Here is a 14,813-nt window from a genome sequence, read left to right on the forward strand (position 1 = left end):
GCCAGTAAAATTAAGAGTAGACTAACCCCCTCTTTCTTATCTGGAGAGAGACTACCACATTTCCCCAGTAATTTGGTAGGTAGACCATTAGACTTGGTTCCCAAAGAAGTTCTGTATGAGAATATTGAGAAACAAGTGTCTTTGGTGGGGACACATTTTGGTTGTTTTCATAATCCACCCTCTGTTGTATTTCCTAGGTCTTGGAAGAAACCAGTAAGCAAGTCATTTGTGAAGCTACATTCTCTCTATCTTAAGACTGAGCTTTTTCTATGTAAAAACTTAAACAACAAATAGCCTGGTAGCACTTTAAAGACTAACGACACATGTAGACGGCATCATGAGCTTTTGTGGGCACAGCCCACTTCTTCAGATGACCAGAGTGTTGGATATCCAGAATCAAGACTAAATGGGGGAAGGGCGGAAAGGGGGGGGAGGGAGAAAAGGGAAAAAAATGGAAGGGAGGGGGGAGAAGTTTCAAAGGGAAAGCCGAGCCAGTCCCTTTTTGGTCACCCTATAAAAGTGAAAAGCTGACAGTCTAGGCTGCATTTGGTTTGTTGTGGCTGAGGCTTACTGTTCCTTGCTGCCTTGCCTTCCTGCTGGAGTGGCTTTAATGTGGTCTTGCTAAGGTCTTGAAACTGTCTGGTTCTGAACAGATTCAATTGGTGCTGACACAGCCCTGCCTGCCAGGTTCCTCTTGGAGTTTGCCCCAATGGGCTGGAGTATGGTTTAAAACTTGGCACTCTGGACCATGTATTTTTTCTATGTTCCATTTCAAGCATGTTCAGCAATTCCAGCTTGATCTTCTTGCCATGTGCGAATGAATACTGCCCTCCCAGCAGGACCGAGTATTGTCTAGATCATCCCTGAGAGATGTCTGTCTAGCCTTCTCTGAAATGTTTCCAGTGATGGTGTGTACAACCTCCCTAGGCAATTTATTCCAATGTTCAACCACCCTGACAGGTAGGAAGTTTTTTCTAATGTCCAACCTAAATCTCCCTTGCTGCAATGTGAGCCCATTGCTTCTTGTTCTATCTTCAGAGGCCAAGGAGAATAATTTTTCTCCCTCCCCCTTGTAACACCCTTTTAGGTACTTGAAAGCTACTATCATATCCCCTCTCTGTGTTCTCTTTTCCAGACTAAACCAGTTCTTCAGTCTTCCCTCATAGGTCATGTTTTCTAGATCTTGAATTATTTATGTTTACTCTTCTCTGGACCTTCTACAATTTCTCCACATCTTTCCTGAAATGTGGTACCCATAACTGGACACAATACTCCAATTGAGGCCTAATCAGCACAGAGTAAAGGGGAAGAATTACGTCTCACGTTTTGCTTATGAGACTCCTGTTAATGTATCCTCAAATAATGCTTGCTTTTTTTTTCCAGCAGTGTCACACTCTTGACTGATACTTAGCTTGTGGTCCACTATGACCCCAAGATCGCTTTCTGCAGTACTCCTTCCTAGACCGTCACTTCCCATTCTGTATGTGTGTAACGGATTGTTCCTCCCTAAGTGGAGCACTTTGCATTTGTCCTTACTGAGCATCCTATTTACCTCAGACCATTTCTCCGGTTTGTCTAGATCACTTTGAATTATGACCCTCTCCTCCAGAGCACTTGCAGCCTTTCCCGGCTTGGTATCATCTGCAAACTTAATAAGCATACAGGTTGAACTTCTCTAGTCTGGCACTCTTTGGTCTGGCGTCAACCCTGGTCTGGCATGATTTTTGTTAGCTGGGTGTCCACTTATCATGGGTGTGGCAAAGTTTCCCACAGTTTGTTTATGGCCACCAGTCCTGACTTTCAGGCTGCGTCTAGACTGGCATGATTTTGCAGAAATACTTCTAACGGAAAAGTTTTTCCATTAGAAGTATTTCCGCAAAAGAGCGTCTAGATTGACACGGATGCTTTTGCGCAAAAAGTGCTTTTGCACAAAAGCGTCTGTGCCCAGTATAGACGCGCTTTTGCGCAAGAAAGCTCCGATGGCCATTTTAGGTGCCTGTCTACACTGGCCCTCTTGCGCAAGTATTCTTGCGCAAGGGGGCTTATCCCTGAGCGGGAGCGTCAAAGTATTTGCGCAAGAAGCACTGATTTTGTACATTACAAAGTCAATGCTCTTGCACAAATTCAAGCGGCCAGTGTAGACAGCTGGCAAGTTTTTGCGCAAATGCTTTTGCGCAAAATCTTGCCAGTCTAGACGCACCATCAGTGTTTTATGCTGTTCTTTAGCTCTAAATGTCTTCTAACAGCCTACCTGGAAGTGTTGGTAATGCTGCTAGACAATAGTGACTTCCTGTGATTTGGCAAATTATCTGGTTTGGCACCGGTCCAGTCCCAAAGGTGCCAGACTAGAGAGGTCCAACCTGTACTTTCTGTGCTATTCTCTAAATCACTGATGAAAATATTGAACAGAACCAGTCCCAAAAACTGGTCTCTTGCTTATTGTTTGTGGGCACTGGTGACCACAGGGGGCTATTTTGGGGAAATACAGCTAGTGTCTCTAGGGGCTGCAGAGAAGGGACTTAGAGGTTTCTACATCCAGGGTGACAAAATAATGCTGATTGAAGAGCCGAGGTGAATGAGATGGAGGTCTGCAGCCAGTCTAGAGGACAGTAGTGACTCTGCAGAATCCTGCTGCATGGAAAAAGCAGGAGCTCTGTTGTATGTTCATGCCAGTGCTGTGCAACGTGGGCCTTTATTAGGCAGGAGCTATAAATGTACTTGTACAGATATAAATATGAGCCTCTGCTGGCTTTGCCAGTTACAAGGCATGCTGTCCAACACAGCTGACCCTTGGCAGCACGGGAAGTTCTGTCCCGTAGGGTACTGCATCTGAAGATAGCTATATACTGTAGGCAGTGCAAACCCCTTCCTAAAAATACCCAAACAATGTTTACATTTTAATGGACTACTCTTTTCGATAGGTATCTCGTTACGTTTTGATGTATAACTCTCTCAACCTTGGCATTTCCAGAGCTCCCTTTATTAAATATCTCCATTCCCTCCCTTCCCCCTCCCCCCAAAAAAACAACCTTGTTTAATAAGCTCAGATGTTGGATGACATTTTTCCTGGTGACTCACATAGTAAAATTAACCTTGAACTATTTACATGCTCAATCACTGCATTCTCTTCTCCTCTCTGCCCCCTCCCCACGCCTGAGCATGTGTACATTACAGGAATTCTGGCTCTGTATCAATTTTTGTTTTGTTGATTAAAAAAAAATTCCCTGCCTGGAGTACACATCTACTTGAGTGAGAGAACACACAGTACTGGCCTTTTGAAATTGGCAGGCAGCGTACTGTTCCCTGACTGATAAGAGGTACTGTAAATAAAACTGTACGGCATAGCCTGTTGTAAAATGCCCTATGTCTGTACTTATTGTTCTGACAGCTTATGCTTTTTTTGGGTATGCTGTTTTGGTACACTCTGTACTTCCTTATGTAACCAAGCATGCATATCTCATCAGAACATTGAAGATGTTTATTTTAAAATCTCAAGGAATTTTTCAAACCCTCCATTAGATGCTGGCAAGCTCTTTATTTTCTTGTTTTGCATTTATAATATTAGTCTTGGAGATTCCTCTCCCCCCCTCCCCAACCTTTCTCATTCAAGTTGCATCTGGTGATTTTTGTTGATGGGGTTTTGGATGGCTTGGGGGGGTAGCAGGAGCTATACCCCAGGCACATCCAAGAACATTAGCTAATTTCTCCTAGGTGGGAACATTTTTCTGTTGCTTTGCAAAAATTGTGCAACGTGGCAAAAATGAATGTGATTTTTCTAGTGTTGTCTGTCTCCCATCTTGTCTTGATGGGTATTTCTTGTAGTCTCCTTTGAAGCTGTGATGGTTCTGGTGAGCTTGTTTTCTTGTCTAGCCCAATGAGACTCTGCAATCAGACTTGGGCATCACATTCGTGTGGGTTTGTTTGTGTCCTGGTGACACAGCATCCCCGTGGTCAGTTCCCGGTCAGATTTCATTAGCAATTGTACATAGTGTCCTGACCCAGCTATTCCTCACCCCGATGAACTAAAGAAGGACCTACCCAATCAGGAAACTTTATCTCTCGCCTGAGCAAAAGTCTCAGCATTACTAAACTTCGATCAGGGAATGCAGCAAATACAGCACGTTCACAGCCACACACAGTGAACATTAAAGCTTTAATGGAGTCCAGGACAAGCAGAAAACATTGGAAGGTGCTTAAGTGATGACCTATTTACTGTGCCGCTTTTGCTGATGAGGCACGTTGGTGAAACTTGCCGCTGTATCAGGTTGATGTAATTTCTGGTATAGCGCCTCCGACTTGAGGGTGTTTGAAGAAGTTGGACACATCTGTGGAGTTTGGTTGCCCCAGTGACCGTTCACTGCACATTGTGTGCAGTGAGTAAAATTTCCAGAAGTGGCAATATAACTCAGGCACTTAACTCCCATTGATGTGGGTCATTTAAAGTGGCTTTCACATTTTTCGCTCCTTAACCAACTAAATCTGTGTTCTAGGTAAGGATGTTAAGTAGCAGTTAATAAGCTAATCAAGTAGTCGATGGAATTTCCATTGAGTAGTCGATAAGGGGGTTAGCTCCCCAGGGCAGCATGAGCTGGGACTGAGCAGTCCCGGATGGCTGCGGCTCTGCTTTTTAAATGTAGTAAGAGCCACCAGGCAGAACTGCAGCAGGGGACCGGGTGCGAGCCTGGCGACTCTTACTGCGTTTAAAAAGCAGCGATCTCGGATCCAGCGTTAGCCAGGACTGCTCAGTCCTGGCTCATGCCAAGTCCTCTGCTACACCTTTGCCTCCCCTGCCCACCCCCCCCCCCAGCAGAGACGGTGTTGGGAAGAACAGCTTTTAAGCTGGCTCCCCCTAGCACTGGCTCCTGCTCCCCACTTGCTGCCTCTGATAGAGGCAGCAAAGGGGGGAAGCCAGTAGTTAAGTAGTAATTCGACTACCCGATAAGCCCAGACTTATCAGATAGTCAGCTGCTCAACTAGTCACTTACATCCCTAGATCTAAGTCATTTTTAAAAGTGGGCCACGGACCTTGATTGGCCTGGGGTGAGGGAGCACGTGACGTCTTCCCCTCCTGGAGAGAATATCCAGCTGTTTTAAAACAGCCGTCATTTCCCTCTAGCCACAGCAACTTGGCCAGGGTGGAGGAGTCTTCGCATGCTCCCCCGTCCCCAGGTCTCATTCCCAGGGAGTAGTAGGGTGGCCATGGGCCGGATCCACCAGACTGGCGGGCTGGATGCGGCCTGCAGAGGCCCCTTTGCCCACCCCGTTCTAGGTGCAGCTTGATATGTGCTTTGTACTCCAGGTGTTTCTGAAGGCTTTGGCCAAACTTTGCTTTCATTGCATGTTGTTCAGTGGCTTCCTCTATCAAGATGCCTTGGCCTACCCATACTTCACCTCTTGCTCTCCCAGGCATTCATAGAACCGGGCTGCGTTAATTTAAACCTGACGAGTGCAGTACAATGGCCTAGCAAAGAAGCTTTTTTTTTTTTTTTTTTTAGTAGAGGCACCGCCCAAAATCCCAACGAGGTGTTCTATGCGTCACAGAATCCAGGGATTTAGAAGTACCTATTAGACCAGGGGTGGGGAACTTTTTATGGGTCGGAGGCCACTGACCCACTGAAAATCAGGCGAGGTCCACACACAAATGAGAAGCTCCCCCCAAAAATGCAAACCCTCACAAACCCTCGCTGATGTGGCCCCTGACTGAGGAGAAAGACACTCCCCACATTCTTCAGAGCCCAGGGGGTCCAGTCAAGTAGATTTTGTGTGCTTAAAGCCTGCTGTGGGGCAGCAGGGGGGCTGGGGCACCAGACTGGGTTCCTCAACGTTGGGGGAGCCCCCAGGCCTGAAGTTCCTCACCCCTATATTAGACCAAAGAGCATGTCCCTGCCCTTCACGTTCAGGATAGAATCCTCCAACGGAGGTAGCCAACACTAAACTGATAGAACACTTGATTGAAGCCGTAAGGGAGGCCTACAACGGTGACAGGGACTGTCTGTATTTGTAAGCCAGGGCAAACTCGTGTGGCTGATAAAATGAATGGCCTGGCTGTCAGAGTTACTGAGCACTCCTGAACTGCCACTGAGTTCAGAGGGTTTGTGGGGTGTTGAGCCACTCAATCAGGCTACTAAAGCCCTACTCTAGATCTGCGTGCCTGCTTCCACGTTTGGCTCACCCGCCATTCCAACTGGCCTTCTGCCCAGAGCAGGTATCAATTGATCCATTGTCTAGGTGTGGCAGGAAGTTGTCCCATGCTGTTCCAACTTTGTTTGCATTCTTCCTCCTGGCGTGTATTGCTGCTTCGCATGTCCTGCGGTCAGCCAGGAGAGCCGAGCAGGCACAGAAGTGAGTCATTTCAGACCTGTGCTTTCCTGTACATCAAATGCAGCATCTTTTTTTTCCTCAAAACGAAACCAAACCTGCCATAAATTAGCATATTCTCACGGTTAGATGTGGACTAGTCACTTCTTATTTCTGTTTCGGGGGGGGGAAATAAATGTCCTGAGACTGAGCTGACATTTTTCTGCAATCAGGCTGTTCCACCCCAACTCAACGAGATGTCAGCCTTTGGCTAAGGGTGTAAGTGCAGTATCGATAGGAACTGTACTGGCCTTTTGGGTCAATGATCCGGGAACAAAACATTCTCTGAGTAATCTCTGGCATGACAGACTGTAACAGAACTGACCTTTCCAATTATGCTGGTAATAGAGCTGTGTTTGTTATTAAAGCAATACTTAGTTAGTGCATGGAAGGGACAGCTGGCATCACATCCTTGTGTGTTCTCCTTATCTCCTTCCTCTTTGAACTAGGGCAGCATCAGCTTGGCTGGAAGTCAAGTTGGCCACATCCATTTTGTACTGCGGCCCTAGCCTATGAAGAAACTCTTCAGAAATAATCTGCCTGCATAAAAATATATGTGCTTAAAAAAAAAGATGTGTAGCCGAAAGAAGCAAGTCCCTACTGATGACTTTCTAACTGTTCCTGGCTATATGATGTCACACGAGTGCTTTTTTTTTCTTCTTCTTTTTAGGGAAAAGCCCATGTGGTTTATGCACAGTTCAGTTGTTTTGAATGCAAACTTGACATCATACTGAAGGCAGCAGAGAACAACATATGCACAGTAAACAGGCAGACTGTCTTATTGATTAACAGATGAGACCTCTATTATCGATCAAAGCTTGGCGAGAAAATTTATCACTTTTAATTTCGCTGCTGCCAAATATTTCTGCCCGGGAGCTAGCCGTAACTAAGACAATTTAAAAGCAAAGGAATTCTTTCTTTAATGGATCTCATGGTATCTTTGTCTTTCTGTACCTGTTTTGTCTGCACCTTTCTCAAAAGCCCTGCATTCTTGCAGGAGAAGGGATGTCGTATTTTCCTTTGTATTTAATTTGGAGGGCTGGGACCAGGATGAGAAATGCCACCTGAATTCCTGGAAATCAGCCTCATAGCTTTCCCGGCTACATTTGAAAGCATCCCTGTGATAAGTCACCAAAATGCATGAACAAGGGAGGTAGCTGGTGTCCCTCCCCACATCCCCACGCCCATCCAACCGGTTTGAAGGTTACCCTGTCATACTTTAATCCTTGTTTAGTTTTCTTCTAGCAGATGAATCAAACTTCAAAATCTAACAAATGCATTCACACCTTTGTCCTGACAGCATATGCTTAGAAGATTGTGTGTATTGTTAATCTATTTTTATCTGTAAGTTACTTATCTGCTGTTAGACATCCTGTTTTTTCTCATTATAACTACAGCTTCTGACCCACAATATGCAGCGCATGTTGATAGCAATTTTCTAAGAATTCCCACAAATACCACATCTCTCTAATAGTCACAGAAATATCTGTGCCTTTCACTAAATTGTGTTGTTTCTGCCACGCTTCTTATCAGATAGAGCTGCGTTCTTTCTTTCCTCTCTTCTTTAGATACTAGTAATAACTGCTACAATTGGCAGAGAGTGCGAGGGAAACCAATTAAAATTAGATCAGTTACAACGCTAGTGAAAGTCACTGATGTCTAATGATTTTTTTAAACAAATATCTAATTTGTTGGAAAGCAACTCTTTGATTTTAAAGAGCAATGTAATATTAATCATGTATTTTATTATTAGGTTGTTTTTCTCAGCAACTACCAAAGTGTTTTGTCCTGTTGTGTTTTTTTTTTTCTTTTGGTGCTGGAAAAGATTCAGGATAATTTGGGGCCTACGGGTTATCTTATTAGGTTTTTAAAAAAATGATCCTTTTACTGAATGCATTTCCTGTTCTACAAAGTTTCTTCCTTCTCGCATCCCGTTTTTTGGGAGTTATCCTAGTTTGCATCCCTTTCACAGTAAGAGCACAAAGTGGTGCCATGTGGGGAACCCCCCAGAATTGGGGAGCTGGCAATCCAACCTACAGCTCCCCCTCTCGCCAAAAACCTGAACCCCTACTCTGCTCCTGCACCCTCCCAGACCCACCAACCCCTACATCCTAAGCTTGCTTCCCGGCAGCCCCCCTTACACTGAACCCCTCATTATTAGTCCTACCGCACAGTGTTGGGGAACCCACAAAATGTACTAGCCTGGGTCCTCCCCCAGGGTCTGGTGTGTGAGGGGAATGTGTAGTGGCAGGGTTGCTTCTCACTCTTTTTCAGCCCCTGACTTATTTTTTTCCTGGGGGTCAGTGACCCCCGACCCAAAAAAGATTCCCCACCCTTGAAAGAATTGTTCTATCCTGTCCTCAAGCATGGATAACTTGTAGGCTGTGTCTAGACTGGCAAGTTTTTCTGGAAAATCAGCCGCTTTTCCGGAAAAACTTGCCAGCTGTCTACACTGGCCGCTTGAATTTCCGGAAAAGCACTGACGATCTCATGTAAGATTGTCAGTGATTTTCCGGAAATACTATGCAGCTCCCGTTCAGGCAAAAGTCTTTTTCCGAAAGACTTTTGTGCAAAAGGGCCAGTGTAGACAGCACAGTGCTGTTTTCCGCAAAAAAGCCCCAATCGCAAAAATGGCGATCGGGGCTTTTTTGCGGAAAAGCGCGTCTAGATCGGCCATGGACGCTTTTCCGCAAAAAGTGCTTTTCCGGAAAAGCGTCCTGCCAATCTAGACGTGCTTTTCCAAAAATGTTTTTAACGGAAGACTTTTCCGTTAAAAGCATTTCTGGAAAATCATGCCAGTGTAGATGTAGCTGCAGTGTGTTATCAAATACTGCCAGGAATAGCGCTTTAGTTAGCGATCTTGGGTGCAGGTTCTGGTTTGGCTTCTTAGAAGCAAAATTCACATTAACTGCAGCATTTTGAAAATTTTGACACGCTTTTACTTGGCACAGAGACTCTTGCAGGTTACTTTACAGTCGTCTGTCTCTCTCTGTCCTACCTGCTGTAGATTACATGGTTGCTGTTGCGGTATCTTCTCTGACAAAGATGTTTACAGATAGTATTTCTGTTGGCTCATCAGAAGCTGTCCGCAATGCCTGGGTACTTTCATAATATGTTCTTTTTTTCTCCCCCATTCCTTCCAGCGGGTGCCAAAGCATTTGTCTGTGATCAGTGCGGTGCACAGTTCTCTAAGGAAGATGCCCTGGAGGCGCACAGACAGACACACACCGGTATGTTGACTTTTTTTTTTTTTTAATACCCTCAAAAAATGTAGTTGATCTGCACTATGACGTCTGCTCAAACAAGCCAGACTTTCCAGGAATCCCGGGCAGAGCCAGACAGGGGAATCAATGTTACATAGAGGTGGTGCGCCCTCGTCGGTTAGCTCCAACTGGAGATAGGTGGTCATGCCCTTCCTCCTTGGGTTCACGCACACACGCATTGACACAGTGAGACGTCTCTTCTCATGCAGTTTTTAATTCTTTCTACTTTTTTAACTCTCAGAACTGTTCCCCAAAGCCACCTTCTGCCAGAAGCCAAAATCGCAGCCCTTTCTACCAAGAGAAAAGGAGTGTGTTCCTAACCATTTCTGGAGGGCTGGGGGGTGAAAGTTTTTGTCCCCTTTGTCTTTTCCTGTTCAGTTTCTAACAGGTGATCCTTGCAAAGGTGAGGGACTGGAGCCACATTTCACACCTTTTCAGAATCCTGTGCACAATATGTAGGATTGGCGGGATTAGATTTTTGTTTTCAGCAAATGTTGATTTCTCTGTGCACGTATGTGTCCAGTCCAGCAAAGGAGAAAATTCTGTTGCCGGTAATCAATGTTTACAAGTAGGCAACGTAAGAAATCCTGACATGGGAACTTGCCCGAGTCCCATGCGAATGTGTACAAACATGTAATGAACACTGCCTTAAGCAGGTATTTACACTTTGGCTAATTGTTTGGATCTCAGTGTCTACTGTCATTTAATGATTATCGGGTCCTCCATCATTTTCCACAATGGCTGAAATTTAAATACATCAAACTTGTAAGAAGCATTTGTGTTAAACACTGATGTTCTCGAGACTATAAAAAATAAGAATGGAATTCTGCCAAGCTGAAGAATACACTATCGGGAGCTAGGCCTGCCCTGGTACTATACTCATTAGGTGGAGGTGAAGTTACCCGACTCTCTTGTATGAAATGAAACAGCAGGGGAACTACTGGTTGGTCCCGGTTGGACAAAATTGCCTGAGTGTCTTGTGTATCATTCAAGCACTGTTCTGGGACATTGAGAAATGTTTTTCCAGAAGAATACAGACTTTTTTTTTCCAGTCATCCAGGTTGCAGCAGGACACTGATGGTGTGTAGGATTGCCTCTCTTTATTACCAGCAAAATATTTCATTCCCTTCTGACAACTCCTGTTGTCTGAGAGTTGTCTTCTTCCTTTGTGTGAGTTTTGCTTAATATACACAGCCCTCCCTGCTTCGGAGTTTGTTTCAGCTCCTAGGGTTCTGTTTGGCTGTGAAGAGGTGGGGCATTGAATAGGCAAATTAAACGATTGCTCTCAACTATTTTGACTTCCTTTTCACTCATGTCTGAAGTCAGGAAGTGAAACTTCAACTAAATGCCTTGTTGTCAGAGAACATTTAAAACTAAGCTGGATGAAACTCTAGATATCATACGGCAGGGAACAATCAAGCATTGGCTAAGGCAGGGGATAGATTGAATATATGGGGTCTTCCAACATCTCCGGTTTATGTAAGTCCCCAACAGCTCTTCGGGAGGTCTTACCCAAAGTTTCTTTTCTCAGTGCCCTTTGATGGTGGGAAGACAGTATGGTTCTGCTGGATATTTCTGAATGTTTGTATGGTATAACCTTGCACCTGCATTTTCACCATCATGGCCATTCCAGAAAATATAGAATCATAGAACACTAGAACTGGGAGGGACCTCAAGTGGTCATAGCGACCAGTCCCCTAACATGGCAGGACCCAGTACCATCTAGACCATCCCTGACTGATGTCTGTCTAACACAGCCCTCTAAGAGGAGAACCAGCTATCTGACTTGTGCGATTTGGCTGAGACTTGCAGTGAGATCTCCTATTTCATTATACAAATCTTGATCAAACAGTGATTTTTTCCAAACCCAATGGTCTCTCTCCCCTCCACCTCCATTCCTTACTTTGAAAGCTCTTTCTTCTTGTGCTAACTACCATATACAGTATTTGAGAGCAGAAAACTCAGATGACTTTCTGAAGGAAACAGAAAATCTGTTCAGAACCCGTTTAACCTAACAGGTAGAACAGGGAATATTAGTCCATCAATCAAATCGTATTATCAGCAGTGACCCGAAACCTTAGTGTAGAAAAGGGTTGGCGGCTATCCATGCTGGAAATGAAACAAAATTATCTATCAAAATGCTGCATGGGGGCTTGATTTTCAAAAATCTAAGATGGTTTGACTGGAATCTAAGAGGAGGAATCCGAGCTGCTGTTGCCAGGAAGTTAAAACCTCTTGTAATCATAGAATCCTAGGGCTGAAAGAGACCTCAGGAGTCATCAAGTCCAGCCCCCTGCCCAAAGCAGGACCAACCTCAACTCAATCAACCCAGCCAGAATACAGAAGTAAGTTGGAGAACTTTCAGTCTTTTCACATGTCCTGTCCTGTCCCCGTGGTCCTATTTCATGAAGAATATGTTGATATATCCATTATAGGGTCATGTCTACCAGCTGTGAAAGGCTGTTTCACCTAGTGACCTTCAGTGGTTCCATCCTGCCAAGCTGGCTCACTTCCCCTAAAATGATACAACTGCGCACTTACCCCACCTCCTGCCCCAGTTCAAAAATGCTTGGAAAACACCAGAAAAAAGGGGCTAATTCTACCCTTCATAACTGTTTGTTCTGGGGAATATTAGGTATCTGTTTTTCCTTTTAAAAGAACAGCAACATTCCAAAGGATGGTATGGTGGCATCACCTGGTTGGCATCAGGATATTAGAAAGAGCAGGTGAGCGATATAATAATTTTTATTGGACCAACTTTGCTGGAGAAAGAGGCCAGCTTGATGCTTATATAGAGCTGTTCTTCATGCCTGAAAGAGGTACTGAAGAGCTCTGTGTAAGCTTGAAAGTTTGACTCGTTCAACAACTGAAGTTGGTCCAATAAAAGTTATTACCTCACCCATGTTGTCTCTAACAAAGGATGGAGACATTCTCATTTACAGCTTGTTATGAGCGCGTGCGGCTTGGAGGCTTTACCACCACCAGAGAAATAGAAACTGACAGGAAGCACTTATTTTCTGTGTCAACACTTGTCTTCCGGACCTTTCTCACCTGCGAGCAAAAACCAAACCAAGAGGTGTGGATGGTGTTGTAGTAACTCATGAGAAAGGACATCCTTGTTATTTCCGGGCTACTAATACCATTCTCGTTGTAGGGCTTTGAATACAGGAGTTGAAATAAATGCTGGTGCTTCGTGACATTTCTCAATCGCTAACAAACAATTTGCTTCTGTGTTGTTGAAACTGGATATTTACGCCTTTATTTTTTTCTGTGGTTGATTTGCTATTTTTGATCAGGGTAATGATATGGATCCAGAATTTAAAGATTCAGCCAGAAGATTTGGAGGAAATCTGAGCATCTCCGTAACAAGCCACCAGCTTTAAAGCGGAGTAAAAATACTTAGGTGCTATTTTCAAAAGTGACTGAAGAGTCTGACTCAAAGTCAATAGGCTGGTATTCCTAAATGATTTTGGCGCTTCAGAAGATTCTCAGGCTGAATTGACGAGTCGGCGCCCTTTTTCATCCTATTTATGTGAATAATTAATTGTCTTTTATCTTGACTCGATAGAGGTCATGTTTCCTTGGCATAGGACATGGGTAATTAATGTCAAGATGTCAACTGGATCATCACCGTAGATTGACTGGCAGTCTACGCCTGCATTGCAGACCGAGACTCTCTGATATTGGACTTAAAATATATGCAAAAGGAAAAAAAGCCAGGTTCTTTAGGGGGGTTGGTCTGTGGCAGAAGGTCTGAAGAGCAAAGCTGGGACTCTTTGTGCCTCTGAATACAGTGGTCCCTGAGATAGAACTTCCTGGGAATGGCTCGTAGAAGGGAGTTCCTATTTCTTTCTCCGGGGTAAATGATTTGTGTGGGATTCTTTGCTGAGGTTTTCTTTCACACATATTCCCATATAAATTTATGAACCTAGATTGAGACCGAAAACGAATGGCTTTTCCCTTCCCTTTTCCTTTGCTGAAGTGGCCAACCATTTTACCACCCTCTCAAGTCTATACTTTTCCTGCCAGATGGACCACGGGCTTGATAGATAACTGAGGCAGGGATGAACCCCTCAGCATTTTTTCTTTTTCTCATTGTTCTGAAATACTTGGAAACTGTGTGGCCCCAGGACAAAATTATGGCCTGCCGTTGAGCGATTATACCTGACCGGAGGGGGGGGGGGGGCACAGTGAGATGCAGGCATTTGTGGGAGCTGTGTATGGAAGTAGGGGGAGGTTGCTTAGTCATATGGAAATTCAGTTATTGACTTGTATGGCTTTAAGCCCTGAATGCTTGTTGTTACCAGTAGCTCCTAGGTACTTTTTATTGCAATGTATACTGAGCCTGCCTCTGAGTGAAATGGGATGGATAACTCTAAACTCTCCTTTTTTGTGCTTTCGGTTGATTCCTAATAAATTGCCTGTTTTGATAGGCATCTTTCCTGGCTCCTGGCAAATTGGTATCTTCAAAACCAGAATCCATCTGCTATCTCGAAGCACAAGCTAAGCATGTTGTGAGTCTAACTAGCACACGATGTTCAAGTAAAAAGGCAAGGAGAGAACCATTTATGAAGACTGCATCATGTTTTCAACCATTGTGTGGTACATGGAATTAACACATGCCAGTGTATATATGACAGTATTGTTGTAATTCCCTTCTAGCTCAGTTCAGTTGGACAATACACAATACCACAAAAGGGCCTATCAAAATAAATAGTGGTGGCAAGTAATGATGCATGCCATGTGTGGCTAAGGCTTTTTTGCATGCATTGCCCAACATGAGGCGTGTGGATGCCGAGAGAGGACCTTCCAACTCGTATGCAACCAATTTAAGCTAATTTTACCCTTTATTTCCTAGCTAAATAATGTAGTGGTGGACAAAATGATGGTAGTTCTACCGCAGAGTGAACAGTTTGTTTTAATCCTGGTTCTTTTTGTTGTTGCACTTCTGCAGTTTTGTTTTGTTTGGGTACAATAACAGGTAAATACAGGGAACTCTTTGTGGGCTGTATATTGAGCAGCATACGTAATGCAAACACTGTGATTGCTTAGAGTGCCTCTGAGTTAACCGCGAGGCAGCTCCGATAGGAGCATGTATTTAATTTATGCTTCAGAGTCTGCACCCAGTTCTCTAAAGTAAAACTAAAAGCAGAGGCGGGGGAGGGTGTCCACTTCCCTGTACTGTTTTAGGAA

General features: G+C 44.4%; 1 protein-coding gene across 9 annotated transcripts in view; it reads left to right on the plus strand.

Annotated features, from left to right (window-relative positions):
* The window catches only part of ZBTB16 (zinc finger and BTB domain containing 16), a 199,007-nt gene that overhangs the window by 112,803 nt on the left and 71,391 nt on the right, over positions 1-14,813 (plus strand). For all 9 annotated transcript variants that reach the window (XM_075909813.1, XM_075909809.1, XM_075909815.1 and 6 more), the window contains exon 4: positions 9,501-9,587. In XM_075909813.1, coding sequence (XP_075765928.1) covers positions 9,501-9,587 — 87 coding nt within the window. The remainder of the gene's footprint in view (positions 1-9,500; positions 9,588-14,813) is intronic.

This window comes from Pelodiscus sinensis, chromosome 26 (assembly GCF_049634645.1).
Source record: "Pelodiscus sinensis isolate JC-2024 chromosome 26, ASM4963464v1, whole genome shotgun sequence".
In the NCBI taxonomy this organism is placed as follows: domain Eukaryota; kingdom Metazoa; phylum Chordata; order Testudines; family Trionychidae; genus Pelodiscus; species Pelodiscus sinensis.